This window comes from Alnus glutinosa, chromosome 1 (genome assembly GCF_958979055.1).
Source record: "Alnus glutinosa chromosome 1, dhAlnGlut1.1, whole genome shotgun sequence".
Lineage (NCBI taxonomy): Eukaryota > Viridiplantae > Streptophyta > Magnoliopsida > Fagales > Betulaceae > Alnus > Alnus glutinosa.
This window is the reverse complement of record NC_084886.1, coordinates 348,015-368,757: the sequence shown is the minus strand read 5'-3', so window position 1 is coordinate 368,757 and position 20,743 is coordinate 348,015. Positions and strand designations below refer to the sequence as shown.

The window sequence follows — 20,743 nt, the reverse complement described above, 5'->3', positions numbered from 1 at the left end:
TCCGGATGGTCAAATTGAATCACTCAACCAATGAACCCAAATCCCAGAAAAGGAGTAAGTTTCTAACACAAATATGATGATACAATTAAAGACATGATTTCGACCACTATTCATCTAACTTACACAGTTTTCACAACAAAATCACCATTGCACAACTATGACCAGTCGATTCGCTCATAAGCTAACCACTTAATTCACTCACATCATACAACACCCGCTATAAATCTATAATCAATAAAATGTTACACTAAAGGGCCAACAGTAAGTAACCAAAAACCATTATTTGCTTGGAAGGTTAGCTCATATGTCTAAGAGTATCAGTGTAATGGCTACTTAAGATAACTCAAAAGATCATCGTTCTTGCAATCTGGAGACAAAATCCCGATTAATGTAAGGACGAGTAAAGCGGTGCAAGACAAACCTTGAAGTTTGATACCTCACTTGAAAATTGCCAAAGCATATTGTACAGTGTATGTATTTCTCTAAATATACTTCAATCCAGAGATATATTGTTGTCTGGAGATTAGCGTCTGGGCAAGGGAATAAATAATTCCTAGAAGCCCCAAAATCCTAATCTTAAGCACATCCGTAATTATAATGGATGGCAGATTAAGCGGCAATATGAGCAATGGCGTCCAATCAGACTGCTTCAAGTAACTCCACACAAACCTGTTGAAAAGGATATGGCTGGGTAACGTAAGAATGAGGAGGGCCAAATTCTTTACAGCAAACACCCAATCCGGCCCGCCAATTTGGAGGCCCCACCCTGCATTCCCATGCCAGACATCTTCCCATATGCTGTACAAAGCAGTCAAGATCAAGTAAGCTGATATGACTACCGTAACAGGGAAATACCTCTGCTTGTCCCCAAATCCAGCAACAAAATCAGAGTCCTGGTTGAGAAGCAGTAAAATAGGTGCAAGGAAGAATATTGCACGATTTGATCCACCTGTGAGGTTGATGTTCAAGATAAGGCAAATAGCAAAGCACATCACAGTAGCTACATTACCAACAGCCGGCATCCAGGCTCCCTCAGCAGCCATCCTCTTGATTGTAAAGGCTGGCGCATTAGAGGCCCGACGCTGTTGCATGAATCTCATTCGTGGAGGAATACTGCCAGAGCTGCTTTGACCAGATTGATTATGTCTAATCCCACCCCTTTCAACGGCCTTTTCCCGCATAAGTGAGGAAAGCTCAAACTTTATCTCTAAAGCTATAAGCATAAAGATAGCTGCATATAGACCAAGAAGAGATGTCCTCGCCCCCTCAACAGCCAGCAGAGTGGTGAGCTTCTTCTCTTCCTCCCCCATGTCTCCAAATCCACTATCTGCCAGGATGTTTTTGATTCTCACTTGGCCCTCCAAAAGATATGTCACAGGAAAGAGAGCCACGAGAAGAGCAAATACCCAAGGTAGGACCTTCGTGCTTGAGGCAGATGGGAAATGGGTGAAGACCACAAACACAGAAGCACAGACCATAGTTACAATAATTAGGGCATGCAGGACAGGTGCCTGAAGGAAGAATTCAGCTGATATGTAGATACCCAAAGCGATCCCAATGGCAATCGAATAAAATGTTCTCAACTCAACCATGTATTTAATTGGTATGATGGATGTAACAGCTGCTAGAGTAAGCAAAATTGCCAAAATAAGCAGCCAAGATGGCCATGTAGGCTTTGTGGCCATGATGCCATAGATGGAGATGTCTTCAGCAGGTTGGCGGGCAGCTTTGATCAGGTCCGACCGGTAAGTCCATGATAATGGGATTGGCGGTTGCATTATGATAAACAGAAGACCTGCTGCCACCACCAAAGCTAGGCATCTCTTAGCAGACTGCACAAAGAATAGGAGAAACAGACTGGTTAGGTTTTTTCTTTTTTTTTGAGCCAGAAAATAGGAAAAGTTCGGTTGGTTTACTCTCTTTTCTTAAATATGACATCATTAGATAGATTTCAGAAACAAGGATACGAACTCTGCCAATGAATGAACATCATGCTAACTGTTTTCTGTTCAGTAATGTCAAACCTACAAAAAGCTTAAGTAACTAAGTAATTTAGCAAATAACTAATCTAAGGAAATATTCTGATAACCAAGTTAACTGATCTCATAAGACAGATTAAGGTTATCTTCCCCATGTAAAACTTGTGTTCAAATTAAAATTCCACAAGGCTGCACATAATTCTTTTTTTTAATAAATTTCAGAAAAGGTGCTATAAGGGGTGCACGTCTGCACATAACTCTTAACTCTCTAATCAAGATAAGATATAACAAAGCCTTAAGAATATAGAAAATGTCAGTGAATAACCATATATAAATCCCATATGAATCTAAATGGGGAGTGAAAATTGTTTAGCTGCACCAATTATTTGGCCAGAGCAAATTCCCCCTTGGCTGTAAATAGAAGAAGAATAAATAGAAACTACAAACATGTAAAAGAAAAGGTTTGCCTACCAGTACATGAGAGAAGTGGAGAGCAACTATGGGCACACAAGCCAATCCGGCAGAGAGAATACAAAATCCCAGAAGTAAACCATCGGATGGAGGTCTCCCATTCCACCATTGGAGGGCTTCAAATATTGTTTCCCGGCAAAACCAGACAGATAAAGCAACCACACCAGCATGTACATAGCCTTGCCAAGCTTTCATCTTTGGGCCTGTTCGTGATTTATCCCTGCAAAGTTCCCACGAAGTGAAGAATTAACAAGGTTGATGTTGCTAAGGCCAAGAAGTGCTGAGAAATATAAAAATCATTGAACGTGCAACAGAATAAGTACTTGTAAAGAAGCAATGGGGGAGAGACAGCCAATAAAAGAACAGCTGACATCCATACAACAGATTTTGATGTAATGAGCAGCATCGCCAGCTTAGAAGAATAGAGGCAAGTCAAAATCCAAACTGCCTTTTGTCCAATTCGATGATCAACAGATAGTCTTCTCACCAGAGCCAAACCCAATAAAGTTGTTACAATAACCATGTAGCTTGGATACATCACCTCATCCTCAAACCCATAATAGTATATGCTGGAGTAATTGAAAAATCGATTCTCAATGTAACATAGCAGCAGCGCATGGCTAATTAAACCAACCTCAGTCAAAAAATAAAGTTTTGAAGGTAGAATAGCTAGACCAGGAACAGCCATGGCCAGGACAAAATTTGCAATTATGAGTTTACAAAAGGACTTCAGGGACATGCCTGCCAACCAAATATTAAGGTCCCAGAAATTACGCATTACAAACCACGTAACCATCAAGCTCCCAAGCACAACAAAGCTGAAGTAAGATGGCAGGCTCTTCTTTGTGAAAAATCGAGCCAAATAAAAGCCAGCAATTGAAGGCAGTGGAAGGAACTGCAAAAGAAAGGATAAGGAATAACTCAAACATTTCAAATAGAGTTGAGAGACTGAAATATACAATAATCTGATCTGATCCAGGTTCCACAAATGTAACTAATAGTGAACAAAGAGCACCACAAGTGAACCAAAGTTTTTGCATTAGATAAAACCACATGAATTGAGCAGAGGCTTCCACACTCAATACAGTCCCATTTTTTTTTTTTTAAATGTGCATTTACTCCATCTTCTGCAAGTGCGCACTCATTTAGAACATTTAATGGTCATCATTAACAATCTCTGCTGCTGCAAGTCCGTAATCACTCAGTGGAGTATAGCTAAGTAGTGGATGGTCCTCAACTATGGGAATTATCCCAAACAGCTCAAATGCACATGACCATAATGAGAGATATAGCCTACCACTGAATTTTCTTTTAGAATTACTTAAACCTCTGATCCCAGATATAAGGAAATAGATCTTTATGGTCCCACCCCGACTACCAAAAGTCATTGGCTACTTAACAGTAACACGAAAGCCAAGAAGCTTCATGTCAATTTGAAAGGATGGGATTTGTCCTGATAAAAAGATCACACTGTTATGATCCTAAGTGTTCCAGGTGAGTTCTCCCCAAGGTTTGTATCACACACACTCAAGAGACAATTTAGTGCCAAATTGTTAATTACATACAAGACAGGCAGCTACTTACATAGAAAAAGACTTCCATTGTTCATTAAATTATTTTTGCAGCTTGTAGCACCATCGGTCTTTTGTTCCACATACATTAGTGAATCAATGTATGAGGAAGCAGAAGATATTTATAGTCAAGAAAAAATATACGGAAGTTGTCCAAGGCCTCTTGCTATTTGCAAATGATGGCACAAAAGTAAAGGATTAGGAGCTCATTCGGGCGAAGCAATCAATGTATAGCCGGCAAAGAACAAACCCAAGTCACAGTAATCATCATCTTTATATTACAACTCTAAATCTATAAGACATCTCTACTAATTTAATTCTATTTGAAACAAAAATCTTCATACCACGATTGGAAATCCCACAACAATCGCACCGGTAGCACCAACAATCGCACCCAAGGCGGTGAAAGCCACCGAGCTGAACGCATCAGACACCATCCCCACAGCATACGCAGCAGCTCCGGCCGCACCGCCAAGCATCGTAATGGTCACAAGAAGGTAACTCAAAGGCGGTGGCACCTGAATGTACCTCCCGAACGAATGGAAAACGACCCTAATCTCCAAACAGAGAACCACAACAACCAAAGCTACAGCGCCATTCACCACACGGATACTATGCAGCTGGTGGGGATTCTTGGTGACCCACCAAAGCGCGCCTCTCGTCGAGGCGTAGAGTTGGAACAGGAAGGGAATGAAGAAGATAAGGAACAAATCGGAGACGGAGGCGGCGGAGGAGAAGATGACGGAGTGGTGAGAGGCCAGGTGAAGCAGCAGAGGGACAAAGAGCAGATTCAGAGTGTGAACGCAGCTCTCGAGCGGACCGAGGATGAGGTTGTCATCGGGGACCTCCCCACCGTGGTACTTGGCCTCGTTCTTGGCTTTGAAGGAGGAGACTCGAGGAATGGAGTAGAGCCAGTAGAAAAAACAGTTGAAGGCGAGGAGATAGTAGGCGGCGTTGCGCATGCCGACGGCGGAGATGGTGGCCCAGGTGAAGAGAGAGGAGGCGGCGAGTGGGACGCAAGCGAAGAGAAGGCGCTCGAGGGCGAGTACGATGGAAGGGTTCTCGATTTGGATCCACTTGAACTGGAGCGAGGCCCATACGCCGATGAGGAAGTTGGTCTCGGCGCAGAGGAGGGCGAGGGGGAGGGCGGTGGCGGAGAGGCGGAGGGAGCCAGAGAAGAAGAAGGCGATCTGAGCGAAGATGAGGGAGAACCACACGGCGAAGAAGGCCCCGGGCTTGAAGCCAAGGGAGTCGAGGATGTAGGAGACCATGAGGCCCAGCGTTAGGGTCGCCAGTACCGTGGGGGTCCCGCCCAGGTCCAGGAGGATGGCGGCGCAGGGTACCAACGCCATGGCGATTCGAGCGTTGTAGACGAAGGTGGAGGGCGAGAAGCGATGACTCTGGAGGGATCTGGAGGATGAGGGGGACCTGAAGACGGTGCTAGAGCTAGGGTTAGGGTTAGATTCCGGGGAGCCATTGCTGAAGGAGGAGGAGAAAGAGGGAGCGCTGATGGAGGACGAGATGTAGGGGCGGAACGACCGCGGTTGGAACTCCGGCGGCATCATTTTCGCCCGCCGCTGAATTGCCAAAATGAAGAGCAGAAAAGTGAGGAGCGTTGTCTGATGCTGGGGTGTTACCGACCCCGAAGCAATCACGGGCCAGTGGGTTTAGAAACGATGACGTGTTTGGGCGTCTTGGAGCCGTTGGATCATCGATCTAAGTAGGTGGGGCATGAGCAAGATCTGATTGGCTCAACTCAAGCCCTTTTAGCACAGCGGGGCGCGTCCTACTGAATGGTCAAAGTGTGCTCCGACTTGAATTTGTTATGTGTGGGCTGATCTCTTTTTACTCCTCAACTTGGGCTCATTGTTTATGAGCTGAGCCCGCCTTCCCTATAGAAAGAAAGATTATGCCTTCATTGCTTTGTAGACAACAAATAACATTTCTTCCTCCTCCTTTATTTTTCACTAACCACATTGGAGTACTCAGATATTAGAGGGCCCTGTGAGCCCAGTTGAGGGCCCGTTGGCCCAAAGAAAGCCCTCAACTCAAGATTCATGTCATCATCAACAATATTGAGCCAGGTCTCAGACACAGCCCACTCCTCCAAGCTGCCTAAGCGCTTGCATGTGGCCACTTGTAATTGTCATGCAGCACCAAATTGATCGAATCCACTCTCGCCAACAATTTCTGTGTGCTGCGTATGTACGTTCTCTACCATTAAATACATCTAAAAGATAATATGGTTAAATTCAAAATTGGTCTATCTGGTTTTTATATTTATCAAAACACTTTTTTTAGTTTTTAAAAATGATAAATTTAGTAAAATTAGTTTTTGGACTTTCCGATTCGTTTATCAGTACCCGTACCAAAAAAAAAGAAAAAAAAAAAAAGAAACCCCACATATATAAGACCTATCAAACGTTATCATGTATGCATTTTCAGCATATCAGCATTACAGCATATCCCTTAAAATAATAATAATAATAATAGGTGGAGGTAGAATTCCTTTTTTGGGTGGTGGTGAGATATTTTGACGAGTACCCATCTCATAGGAGGAGAAGGTAGATGAGCGAAAGAACGAATTTTATCATATATTTTCTAAATCCTAATTAAGGATTGTTTTCATAAATATGAAAAGTACATTAATTTGACTATCTTTAAATATATATAATCCTTGGCATGCAATAATGCTACACTAACTAGTACTAGTCCCACCCGTACTTTAATTTGACACATTCCTTGGAGGAAAGATATTCACCGCCATGATCTCATTCTCTGAGTAGGTCTGGTTCTAACAACGACGATTATATTATCAGTGTTATAAATATTACCCCATGTATTTTAATGCTAAGTAGCACGTACACGCACGATCATATATATGTTTTCTTTTGGCAAGTACAACCATTTCCCTACGCTGTAATCATGTTGACATATATGGATCATGATGCTCTTCATTTCCCCCTTTGCACGAAGGAGTACGTGTGAATTAGCTATAATTGGAGTCTAGTGCCTACTTGTGAGGATTACTTTAAAGATAATGAAGTTTCAAGCGTGACAGAGTCGTCAAATGCGTTAGATAGATAGAGATTAATTGGTATGGTGTTTTAAAGGCACGAGTTACCATTGGAGAAGCAAGAATGACCCACCCTCATTGTCCTTTCATTTTCACTACATAACACGATGACATGACCTTATCCTGAAGAAAGCAACCAGCAAAAGTCCCATCCTCAATTCTATTTTGCATGCTGCAGTCTGAGGGAATGGGTGGGGTTGTAGGGTTCTAAAACGGGCGCACAACCCATCAGGGCTTTTGAGTCAAAGACAGCTAGAAACCTTGTCTTTTTCTCCGGCGCCCTAAACTATTTCAACACACGTGTGGCTCTGGCCAGTGTAGCCCTACCCTCTTACTGACTAACTGCCAAATGCCAACCAGAATCTTACAATATTTTGGGGGGTGAGATATCGATTTCCATAAGCTAGCTTTAGACATTGATTGATACACCCAAATTTTCCTTCCTAGTGATCACTGCGAGCTGCAAACCTGTTAGAAAACTGTCCAATCACCATTCAACGTGTGAGCAAAATGCAAGTCCATGCAACTCCTCGATCGATCTATATGTGCTTAATTGAATAAATGCAAATCCAACCATTCTGCTTCACACAAAAGCTGGGAGGGAGAAAAATTTGCAAGTGGAGCCATATATATGGTGGTGGTTAAGGCCACATGTTCCCCATAAATGCACGAGACAAATCCAAAGGGCTTGGCTTTGTACAGACTTCCCCCCCTCCCTTGAACAGTTTTTTGTCTCCTCGGGTTGCTCTCAATGCCCCCCCTGCTATATATATATGTCCTGGGTGGTTCAATGGATCGGATTTTCGCCTATTTTCCTCTAGTCGTGGCCGCATGTTAGTCGTTAATTGCCTGCATATGTAGCTACAAATTAAAAGGGCCTCCTTTTAGCAACTGTTTGTGTCACTTTGATTTTATCGCGCTCCCGTCACCTCTGTTATGACAACACTCAAAGCAGGCGACGCACGTCGATATGATTGAATGTTTTTGTCACTCTGATTTATTGCGTGGCACGGCCCGAAAACACCGTGATTGAGTTCCGTGGATGTCCGATTTAATCAAATTAATGTGCTGCGCCACCTTTGGATTCCATTTTTACACCTTTAGATCAATTATGTTAATCTCCACACTCTTTTGTTCAGAATTTAAGGATTTTCATACTTAAATTTCAATTCGATCTCCGCCTATATATGCAACTCGTATCAGCTCATATTCTCTCAAAGACTACATCAATATATAATATTTAACGTTCTCTTGAGGGAATTATACTACGTACCCAGATGCAGCTTCAAGATTGGTTCTCGATCGCTTCTAATCTTTTGTCTCTCATCAGCTAGAAAACAGCTTTCCAATACTGACCACACACCTTTTTCCTGTGCATATCGAGTTTAATTTAGTCCCCTTTTATGTGTGATAAAGTTCCACGTATTAGTTTTACAGTGCATGATTTTCGTCCAAATTTACTCGAAAACGATAGCCTTTGATAGTGATAGTGAAATGACACTTGCAAGCACGCACATTTATGCTTCAGCCATCAGATCCAATGAATGGAAAACGCCATCTTGCCCCCTTCGTTGGCCGTGTGCGTCATTGATTAGTCTTTCCCTACGCAACTTAACATGCTTTATCACTTTTCTCGTGTATGTTGGCGCATCAATCTCCTTTTAGTATGAATGAATGATGCAAGCTTAAGGCCAGGCGAAAGTCATCCACTTCTGGAAAACAAGGTTGATCTTCAGTTGCACAAATTGAGAGATAACTGGCCTAACAGAATAATTAAATTTCATAAATATCCGGCATACACAATTGAACAAAAAAAAAAAACACAGAAAAAGACAAGAACTTCTACAAATCAAGTCTGAAAGGATATCTGTCACCAGTGCCGGAAAATTAACCTCCAGAACATACCCAGATGCCAGAATTTAGGAAAAGCAATGAAAAAGTCACCACTGCCAACCGTGTCATTCTCATTTTATTTAGTTTTACATCCTAAATGGCTCCCAAAAAGGAACATTTTTGCTGAAAAACCTTCCCACAAGTCTTGCATCCAAAATCTTAATGGCTTCCTCTGATTTAATGCACCTGGGAGTCTTGTATTGGTTGATAGAAGACCCTTGAGACACACAAAAATCCATCAGTGCATCAAATGCCCCATGCTTCACCACCCTTATCTCTAAGGGTCCAATTGAATTGTCCTTTTTCCTGCATCTCCTATAGACAGAATCCAGGGAATCTTCCACTATGGAGCAGCATTGTTCCATTATGGCATGATCAAGCTCTGGTAAATCATCATTTCCTTTCATTTTAAGCTCCCAAAATAATACATAATGACCTGGGATTGATGAAGTGTCAGCATAGCTAGTGTACTCAGTCAGGAGGAAGCCGAGCGGCTCGAGCGGGCGTTTTGCTTGTGTCACTGCATTTAACAGGTCGTCTTCATTTGTTTTGTCAGTGTCGACGCTTAAAACCACATTTCGACGGTGCATAAACCGGAACTGAGGAGCGTTGTTGTGGAAACCAGTAACCATGAGAATGTCTCCAACTCTGTATCTGTATAGGCCTGAAAAGTTGACATATATGCCTCGTTTTATGGGCGGCGAGAGTTGAAAGTGATAGATATGATATAAAGTAAAAAGAATTTGTATAGAAAAGTTAAAAAGTTTTGAATTATAGTGAATTTTTTTTATTTAAATAATAAAAAAAATTATTAATGTAATATAAAATTGATTATTTTTTAGATAAGTGAAGAGAGAAGAAAAAATTTTATTGGTCTTGCCAAACAAGCCCATAGTGACTGCCAGAGAAAAAGAATATATATATATATATCATATGAACATTCTAGCATAGGATTCAGATATATTGTTAGTCATATTCGTAATTGAAATTTTTTATAATTAGATATAAAACTCAGTCTCATCTAATAAGGAGTTAACTCATTTCGTGTGGATAATTTATCTTTCTAACGCGGAATTAACTTTTTGGGAGTCAGATTTTTATTTTTATTTTTATTTTTATATATGAATGAAATGAATTGCCTATTATTGAATACTAGAGCAGGGAAAACGAAAAAAGAAAGAAAAAAAGAAAAAGAAAAAGGAAATGAGGCGTGTGGGTCAGATCTGAAGAAGGAAAAACTCACCTGTAAAAGTTGTGACGACAAGTTCGTAGTAGTGACCAAGCTTCACGTCCACTAGATCCACCATTTCCATTCTTTCCTTATTACTCTCATTCTGTGTGCAATTCTGATCAGAAATACCATTGCATTGGATCTCCTCAGACGCTCGATCATGGTTTTTCTCCACAGGTAGGAACTCAAAGTAGGCCATGTTAGGGAGAAGTGTGTAAGACACATCAGAAGGCTTACTGAGCGGTTTGAGATTGATGCCAAGGTAGCATTCAGAAGAAGCATACATAGTTGAAACTAAAGGCAGTCCACCGCTGTAAAATTCAAGCGTCGGGATGTATTGGGCCATAGACCCTGTAACAATGACTTCAATGTATTTTGTTCTAGGCCAAAGCCTTTTTATTATACCTTCCCATGGTTGACTGCCACACTCTTGCTCGATCAAATCAGCCAAATCTGAATTGGGTTTGCTAAGGATTAAAGATACAGCGTTTCTACAACTGGGGTCAGTGATCCAGTCACTGACATGACCAGTTCTAATATTTGAACACAGCTCTCTCCAGTAATCCTCTAAGCATTTGATAGCCCACAGGAAAGCGGACGAGAAAACAGCACCAACCCTTAGAACCTTGTCCCTCTGTAATAAACCACAAAGTAATTGGCAGTACATGCTCTGTTTGTTGTCTGGGCACAAGATTGCCTCGTCCGGGCTTGTGTACACATTAAATCGATTGAAAGGCCGGTTTCTGAAATTGTTGCTCTTGTAATAGCTTGTTAGGACAGGTCTTGCCATCAAACCAGAAGGAGCAATAATTTCTGGTTTGATAAACAAAAAGTACATTGCTTTTCCTTGATCCAACCCATCCACATACCTGAATTCATAATCACACGTTTATTTAGTATCCTTGCTTTCACCTGAACATTCTTTTTTAAAATACTAAAACATATATAAAAGAACCAAAAATAAATACATAAGGAGAAAGGCTAGTTAGCTTCTCACTTGTTCATCACAGGCAAAAGGATGTTGTAGAAGAATGTCTTTCTGTCCAAATCTTCAGCAGTTGAAGGCATCATTTTTGGCTGCCCACCTGAAGTTCCCGAGCTGCATGAAAGATGCATAACCTTTAGAGCGAATGAGAAAAGATAGAAAGTAACTTCGAGAGGGGGAAAAAAGAGACTAACGAACAATTTCTTTACCTTGTGAGGAGCTCGGTGATGGGCTGAGCTGAAATGATCTCTGATGGCTCTCCATTAGCAATCCGCTCGATGTAAGGTTTGATATCTTCATAATTCACAGCAGGAACTTTCTCCTTGAAAAGTTTCTTATCGGAATGGCCATTGAGAAAGCTCCTAAGATATTCTGTGTGAACATTTTGCGTCAGTATCTTCTCTAATACCTGTTGTTGCACTTGGTGCGCATTTGTGGTCAGGTCCCCCAAAACCTTCATACCAGCTTCATTGTCATTTGGATCATACCTTGGCAACATCCTTGGGAATATATATATAAGATCGAGCTTTTGGCAGCTCTAGCTAGAACTTGTCACCAACTGTAGTTTGGCATGAATGAGTTCGAAAGAATTGTATTGCGATTGTTCTTTGATCAGATAATTGAATGATGAGTTTGCTCGATCGGTCAGATATAGCCTTTCTTCCTGTATGTTGAACTGGATTTAATTTACAACACTGCCTCAGCAGAAGCCTGAACAATGAGAATGTTCAAAAGAGAGTACTGTACATAACAACTTACAGGCCAGGGCATCCTCTCATATTTAAAAGGCATTTTTCTCTCTAAATAATGAAATCTTTTTCTGTCTACCTGCTGATATGAGGGGTGGAGGGGAGGTTTTAGGAAATGATGTTTACTCAAATTAAAAAGTAAAAAAATAAAAATAAAAGAAGCAAATGGAAGGGAAGTAGAGGCTATAGAGGTCCTACACACGTGGCCTTGTCCGGTAAGGTGTGAATCAATTATAAATTACTGGTCAAAGGTACCTATTTTTCCATTCAAATCAGCCACTTTAGAATCAATAAAAAAGTTTCTTGTAGAATATCAAACCCAATCAATACCTTTATTTGCTCAAGATAAGCCTGGTCAGAAATTAAGTATTCAACCATAAATGCCAGTGTTGCTCCCGGCCAGAAGACTATATATTAATTAGATTAAGCAGATGAAAAAAAAAAAGAAAAAGATTAAGAACAACAAGGGCATGCATTGCAACAAACCCCATGATTCATGAAAGAATAGGACAATTCTATCAAATTGGCAATCATGGAGAAGCTCGCTTTCCAGCTTTAGGGCTGAACCAAGATATCGTAACAGGAAACATCATTTCAAAAGGGGGGGCCTTCATACGTTTTTTCTAATATGGATGATAGACTTGGGTAAGGGTTTGCTACTTCTTATTACATGTTTTAGGTGGCATCACACATGGGGATATCCGGATATGCATGATAGCACAGTAGGTTACACCTTCCATGACCTCATCAAGTGTTGCTTGTCACACTTTCGGCCAAAAATGTGCTTCAAAACAAAGGGATCTGTCTGGCTGACACTCTTGTGGATTTCAAGCAGACAAAAGATTGTCCGCAGTGTGAGATATTGGAAAAGTTTCCACCCCCCAGGAATCCACCAAGACCCACAGAAAGATTTCTCTGGCCTCTAAGAAGATGAATTCTTTTTTAAGCTAATAATTGTTTTTGTTTCTTAATTAATTAATTGTTTGAACTCTCAAATCAATTTCTCATTCTCGATCAATCTTATACAAAGGAAGAATTCCAAACCAGCTTTCAAAATTGACAACTGTATGACAGTATTCTAATTAAAAAAATATATATCAGATCAAGATTATATATACTGTAATCCCTAGACTGTTGTTCCCGATGAAGGTTCTAGGGATTACAATCTGAGTTCACGGGTTTCCCTATATCTTACTGAAATGAGAGAGAGAGAGAGAGAGAGAGAGAGAGAGAATTTGTTGTATATTTAATCAGACTAATCAATGATAATCGTACCATCTTAGATTGCAATATTCAAGCACAAAACAATACAATTCTTCAGTTGGGTACAATTTCAGAGGACTAGTTCTGCTTTTGCAATGACATGTTGCCCAATCTTGATTGAAATTCAAAAAACAATTCCATTCGATATGATCATGCGTCCCAACTGGCTCAAAAAGAAAGAAAAAAGGTTCAATTACAGTCCAAATAAAAATATTTATAAAGGAACGTCGTATACAGACAATGGTTGTCATGCTGGTGAATCATGCGTCGTTTCAAGGGTCCTACTCCGGAATCATCAAATCATGATTGGAGACCAATTAATGGAACCAAAACTTATCGGGATTCATACAAGTAAAGCCATGCCATGTTGGGTCATGAATTTCAGAGCTACGAGTCAAAAAATTGTTTGCTTGCATCCGACCCACCTGGCCGGTAATTGAAAGGTCTAAGGACAAAGAGAGTACTATTTCACTCGTCGATCTCCCAAGAAGATCAGCCAAATATATATTATATATATATATCCCAAGTCTCTTTGCTTTTTATCTGTGATTTTGTCAATCATATTTTCCTTCTGTTTTTGGTATAAGAAAGCTGGTAATATTTTTATCAACAGCTTACTTTTCACTGAAAGGTAAATATGTGATCTGTAAAGGCTGAAAAGAAGATGTTTGTACGAAAAATGTAATTTTCTTTCTAGTGAATCCAAAGAGGCCCCAGTCGTGCAGGAGATGGAGTTAGTTGCTTGATGTATGGTACCGGTGTCACAACATGGACATGGAGTTAGGACATGTCCCCAGTTACTTTTAATAAGAAGATTTGGCCGTCATCCAAGCACTGCTAGCTGTCAATTAGTAATTTGTAAAGCACATTGAAAAATTGTAAAATAATGGTTAATCAGTTGTTAGTACATACAAATCGGGATTTGCTAGATTTGGTTTGGGAAGGTTTTCATGTTGAGAGAAAAACAAAGAAGGTGTGTTACATATGGGAGGGGACAGGCTGCCCCTGAAATGGGCAGGGGAATAGGAGCAAAACAAGGGAGGGAAGGATGAGGAAGGGTGGGATCGATCTCCCGCTCTGTTTGCAATTAATACATCGTTGTTGACCAGCAACTATATTATGACTTACAAATTTCTCAACCTAAATAATTACCTTCATCAAAACTCAAAACCCCAATTAATTCTTACTTCATTATTAGTTATATATATTAACTTTTACATAATCTAATGAAGTTATTTGGAGAATTAGTTCGCACGCAATTTGAACCAAAAAGCTTTAATTAATTAGTGCTTGGTACGTTAGGCAATAGGCAGTGCCATATTAATCGGATGAAAATTAATGTAATATAATTATTGTTTTACTAATTAACATATCGTTATATTCTACAAAACCTCGTCATATGACCCGGCCGGCCTCAACTCCATCCTACATTTTCTCCAAAAAAAAAAAAAAACTCCATCCTACATCACGACGTTATTTATTTTTCCAATACAGCATCAATCAGTGGTTGACATACTTTTACTTTGAATAATCTTAAGACGAGACATTGACCAAAATCACCAGATCCAAGACCAAATTTATATCTCTAACTAGCTACTCTAAACAAAACATTAATAGCAATTCCTAAAAATAGATCACATGAAGTTAGGGCATTATAATTAATTAATGCCCAGGATGGTGATGATCATGTTATAAATTAACATGGTAAACTCCATGATTGCTGAAAAATAAATTAAATTATTTACATGCCTTAAAAAAAAAAATTATTATGATATTATTTTTCATGACATTTTATGATATTATTTTCTATAATAAAGCCAATCAAATACCATAAATGATAAATCGTAATAAAAAGCATTTTTATTTGGCGAATGATTAGAAACAGGAGTGCTAGTTCTTCGTTGCATGTGGCATGCAGATGCAGGAGGCTTATGGTGCGTTTGGGTATTGAATTTTTAGAATTAGAATTGAATTCTTATTCTAATTGCGAAGTTCGAGGCAAAAAGTTGTGTTTAGGTGTTGAATTTTTAGATTAGAAAATATTATTTTTAATAGTAATAAATGATTGGAAGTTTGAAAAGTTGTGTATAATGATTGGTATTGTGAAAAGTTATGTGAAATAATGATTTAAATAATAATTATTTAATTAAAAAATAAATATTTTTTCTTTTTAAAAGAAAAAACAAAATTAAAATTAAAATTAAAAAAAAAAAAATAGAAGCAAGGGGTGGCCGTGCGGCCACCCCCAGTTGTCGGGGATAGCCGCGCGGCCACCCCCAGTGGTCGGGGATGGCCGCGCGGCCACCCCCAGTGGTCGGGGGAGGCCGCGCGGCCTTCCCCAAGTGGTTGGAGGTGACGCGCTGCCACGCCCGGCAACCTCAGGGGGTGGCGCGAGGCCAACCCCTAGATTTAATGGTGGCCGCGCGGCCACCCTCGAGGTCGGGGGAGGCCGCGCGGCCTTCCCCAAGTGTCGGGGGTGGCGCCCCCGGCCACCTATGGTGGTGGCAGTGCGCCACCCCCTTTGAGGGGTGGCTACCAATCGGCAGCTACCCTGCTTTTTTTTTTTTTTTTTTTTTATAAAAAAAAGTTATTATTTTTTTAAAAAAATTTTTTAAAAAAATTATTATTATTTTTTTAAAAAAAATAATTTATTATTATTTTATTAAGTAAATGCGGGACCCACGCACTGTGCGTGGGTCCCAGTGATCATTGAACGTAGAATTGGATTCAGAATAGAATTTAAATTCTATTCTGAATCCAAACAGACCATTATCGTTTGAAAGCGCAATACCATTGACCAAAACAAGATAAGACGCTCAATTATGGCCTACAGGGCTTGGATTATACTCAAAATTTGGCCGGCGGTTAAAAAAAATGGCACTCTGCATGTTCTGTTTATACAACTTAATTTAGGGTGCGTTTAGCATGCATGTGCTTTTTTTAAAATACTTACTTTTAAAGCTTAAATTGCAATTTTATTAAACCCTTAGTTGTGTTTTTAAATCACACGTTTTAAAATTACACTTTCTAAAATTGCAAACTCAAACCGATCCTTCAACTCACGCATGCATCTTCATAAACAAAAACATGAGTAAGACGTTTTAGATGATACTTTTTGTTTTCTGACTATGATGTTACATAAACATGAACGTAATTTTAAATAATTTGTGCCGTATTTTATGTTTTGAGTTATTCCAAAAAACACAAAAACAAACTCTACCCTGAAAAAACATTATCAAACTAGCCCCTTTATCATAGCCTCTCTTTTAGTAAGAATGTGGAGGTTACGCACATGGAAATTGCGGCATCCCGGAGAAAGAATTATCAATTTGAGGCTTTGCCTCCTTGGAGCCGTTTCATGAAAGGAAGGGGTCATCGACTATTGAAATATGTGCACCGAAGGCTCTTCTTTGAAGATAAGGTTGAAATATAGAACAATCTATTTTATGGTGAAGATATTTAATTGTTGTATTTTTAATATATATACATGCATGTATTAAGTCATTTAAAAAATTTTAATGACTTGATAAAATATACACCCATTAAATATGTAAAATCTAGTCTTAAACATGAAATCTTGTAGGTATTGATGTCCCCATTTGACATTACAACCCAGCCCTTGTAACCATGCAACTAAGAGCATCTCCATTAACAATATGTAAAATACTCAGTTAAAAATGCAATTTTTTATTTTAGCTACTGTTTTACTATACATTCTCTAACCGATTTTCTATTGTATTTTCGATCTACTTGCTTTAAAAATATTATTTTCACTCATTTTTTATTATATTCTATGTTCATGAAAAAGAGACAAACAATAAACAACTAAAAATTAAGGGATAATTACACTATTGGTCATTGTGGTATGCCATAATTATTTTTAACTCCCTGTGATTCAAAAAGTTCATGAGAAATCTTTGTGGTAAGTAATAATTACGTTTTACTCCCTAGGTTGATTTTCCATCCACCGGTTTGAGTGAATTTGTTAACCATACATGTCAGACCCAGTAAAAAATTGACACGTGTCCATCTGAATAAAAAATTATAAATTTATCAAAAATAAATAAATAGACTTATTTTTTTAAAAAAAATAAAATAAAATGAGGAGGGGTCCACTCGCCATCCCCAGGGGTCGCCGGGGGTGGCCCAGCCACCCCTCCCATTTTTGTTTTTTTTTTTTTAAAAAAAAAAAAAAGTTTATTTATTTATAAATTTCTATTTTTTTGGTCTGACGTGTATGGTTAACAGATTCCGTTAAACTGATGGATGGAAAATCAACTCAGGGAATAAAACGTAATTATTGTTTACCACAAGAATTTCTCATGAACTTTTTGAACCATAATATGGCATATCATAGGAACCAATGGTATAATTATCTCAAAAATTAACATGAAAAAAAAAAAAAATATATATATATATATCTAGTGTGCTATCGTGAATAGAAAAATTCACTATAGCATTTTATGTATTTTACCTGGACTCTAGCAACTCTGCTGGATAAAGTGGATGATAAAAAGGGGTAACTATACTTGGCTAAAATGAAACTTTTAACTAGTTGGTTGAAGATGCTCCAAAACGAACAAAGATCAATGACCGAGGGGAAAAATATTTTAGAATTCTCTTGTAGTTTTTCAGATTTTTCTTTTTAGATATTCCGTCAAATAAATAACAAAAATAATTTTAAAAATACTATTATGCCCTCCTCCATAATTTTTTTTTTAAAAAAAAAGATAGAAAATAATAGTATTTTATCATCGTTTTTATTATTTATATGAGGAAAAAAATGAAAAAAAGTTTTAAATATAAAATATTTGTTAACTCGGGCCTTAAATTGGTTTCGAATTAAAAATTGGAATTTAAAAATAAAAATCTGCAAAGAGATTCTGAAATATTTTTCCAAAAATAAAAGCAACAAAACAATTTTGGGCCTGAACAAAAAGCTCACATTTCTAAGAGCTCTACTGTTCTAGTCCAGCAATCCGCTCCATGCCCATGGCGATGTCTTTGTGGGGAGGGAGGCCGCAGCACAAAACCTTGAAATGGATGAAAAAGTTCTTGCAACAGCGAAAGTCCAATCTTTATTGCTCGGAAAAAGGAAAGCCCAAGACTCCATCAAGATTTTCCTTCTTTATGGGGAGTCGGGTCTTGGAGATGAGAAACGTGAATTTTAGCCCCAGCAATGCTCAACAAGGTGCAATATTTGTGAAGTTTATATATAAGAGGGGAGGGCTGATACATGGGAACGGTTTTCCGTCTCCCATCACCATCTTTTAGTTTTTTTAATAACAAAAATTCAAAAGAGGGTGATGGGGACTGTTATTTGCTCTCCACCAATCAATTTTCATAGGAGGGGGCTAACACAATTAGCTGTTTGCTAAAGGCATTTGCAAGAGGACCAAGGTTATTTCAGAAAAAAAAATAATAGATATACATATATATGTTGGAAATAATGTTTAATTTCTTTAAGTGTTGTGGAAAACGAATACAACGACTTGAAAGCTACTTGGGTGCCGCATCTTTGAAACGTGTTATTATATACATTCTGTGCCAAAAAAGCATGAAGTTGAGATGGCCGAGTTGGTCTAAGGCGCCAGATTAAGGTTCTGGTCCGAAAGGGCGTGGGTTCAAATCCCACTCTCAACAATATTTTTTCAATTCTGACTTCTCTGTTTTTAAAGGGTGAACAATGTCTTGTTATTCGCTGGAAATTGGAAAACACTCCTTGCCAGATGATATGCGATAGAGACATGTTTATGCACCTTTTTTTTTTTTTTTTTTTTTTTTTTGGTTAAATACATGCTTGCTCCATGTGGTTTGAGATGTTTATTTTTTGCTCTCTCAGTTTTATTTTTTTTATTATAGGTGGTACCTGTGCTATGAGAAAAAAATGCAAATGGTACCTCCGTCCATTTTTCTATTCAAAACTAACGAAAATCCACGTTAGCGCCACGTGGCACCATTCAAAATGCGACATATGGCCACAATATTTTTTTTAATTTTTTTTTTTAAAAAAATTGAAGGCATTTTTTAAAAAATATAAAAAATTGTAGGGGTTGCCAAACCACCCCCCGTGGCCTTTGGGGGTAGCTCCTAATGGCCAAACCCTCAATTTTTTTTTTTTTTGAGAGTTTGGTCCTTGAAAGTGGCTGAACCACCCCCATGGCCAACCCCATAGGCCATGGGGGTGGTTTGGCCACCCCCAGACCACCTGATCTGGGGTGGCCGAACCATCCTTATAAGGCACGGAGGTGGTTCAGCCACCTCTACAATTTTTCTTTTCTTTTCAAAAAAGCTTTAAAAAAATAAAAAAATAAAAATAAAAATATTGTGGCCATGTATCGCATTTTGAATGGTGTTACATGACGCTAACGTGGATTTCCGTTAGTTTTGGATGGAAAAATGGACGGAGGTACCATTTGCATATTTTTCCATAGCACATGTATCATCTATGATAAAAAATAAAACTGAGAGAATAAAAAATAAAGGTCGCAAACCACAAGGAGCAAAAAATAAAGGTCGCAAACCACGGCCACCACAGGGAGCAAGCATGTATTTAACCATTTTTTTTAATATATATATAAGAGATGTGCAAAAGTTATTTCTCTATGTGATAAAAAATTAATTTTTTTTTAAATGGTTGAATAAGTGATAAAAGTTCCTCATTGTTTGTTGATTAAAGTTGGGTCGATCAATTACTGCTTCATCCTTCATCAAGATTATCATGTTGCTGCTGTTTATTAGGTGGCCTCCCCTAATCTTCATCTGATGATGAGGATCTTTTATCACTCATCATAAACTTACAATCCCTATTGCCGCGATTGCTTACGACTGGCCTTCCACCGTCTTTCCATATGTATATTGTCTTTCCATATTTAGTGCAATGGAGAAATGAATATGGTACTGCCTTCCCTTTCTTGTTTCTCATGACTTTTAAATTAGGTCAATTAAAAAAAATTAATTTGACATTTTTCTCTTATTTTTAAATGAAAAATATCTTGTGTAATCATCCTTTCATCCCAAAGAGGGTTTTTTTTTTTTTTTTTAAAGGCCCAACACCAAAAAGAGGTTCAGAAGGCCCAATCTTTTAAAAAGCGGTTAGCTACCTAGGTGATTGCGATTAGTGGTTTTAGTCAACAATCACTAACCGTAACTGCCTTCTCAACCCTACCTCCAGCTAGGTCAGGGCCTTAACTCTCGTTTTTAAGCTTGGTTTTGATTTTGACATTTATATTCAGAACTCGTTAGACACCATAGCCAATAAGTTATCTTTGGGAGGGCCATTTTTTTTTTTTTTTCTTTCTCTTCGTGTACTATGTTTTCACCATACACAAAAATAAAATAAACACAAACTAAATTAAAAATGATTAATTTTATAACATAATGCGTGTATAACAAAACAATTAGCTTGACCAATTTTGTATTTTATATTTTTTCTTTAACGCACAATGAGAATATTTATACAGGTTAGGGTCGCATACAATAAAAAATTTATACTGCTATAAAACTTAGACGGCGAAGCCAATAA

At 38.6% G+C, this 20,743-nt stretch overlaps 2 protein-coding genes and 1 non-coding gene across 3 annotated transcripts; 1 reads left to right on the top strand and 2 right to left on the bottom strand.

The window, feature by feature from the left end:
- Positions 1-80: 80 nt before the first annotated feature.
- On the bottom strand, positions 81-5,685 carry LOC133863601 (uncharacterized). The gene is made up of 4 exons (XM_062299629.1): positions 4,366-5,685; positions 2,774-3,345; positions 2,451-2,670; positions 81-1,832 (listed from the first exon to the last, which is right to left on the bottom strand). The coding sequence occupies exons 1-4, from the start codon at positions 5,584-5,586 to the stop codon at positions 483-485; spliced, it is 3,363 nt and encodes a 1,120-aa protein (XP_062155613.1). The 5' UTR covers positions 5,587-5,685; the 3' UTR covers positions 81-482.
- A 3,208-nt stretch (positions 5,686-8,893) lies between these two features.
- On the bottom strand, positions 8,894-12,034 carry LOC133858439 (indole-3-acetic acid-amido synthetase GH3.17-like). Its single transcript, XM_062293909.1, has 4 exons — positions 11,416-12,034; positions 11,219-11,320; positions 10,234-11,090; positions 8,894-9,654 (listed from the first exon to the last, which is right to left on the bottom strand). The coding sequence occupies exons 1-4, from the start codon at positions 11,703-11,705 to the stop codon at positions 9,077-9,079; spliced, it is 1,827 nt and encodes a 608-aa protein (XP_062149893.1). The 5' UTR covers positions 11,706-12,034; the 3' UTR covers positions 8,894-9,076.
- Positions 12,035-18,780: 6,746 nt separating this feature from the next.
- Positions 18,781-18,861, top strand: TRNAL-AAG (transfer RNA leucine (anticodon AAG)). Its single transcript has one exon. It is a non-coding gene; the product is annotated as a tRNA-Leu (tRNA).
- The last annotated feature ends 1,882 nt before the right edge of the window (positions 18,862-20,743 follow it).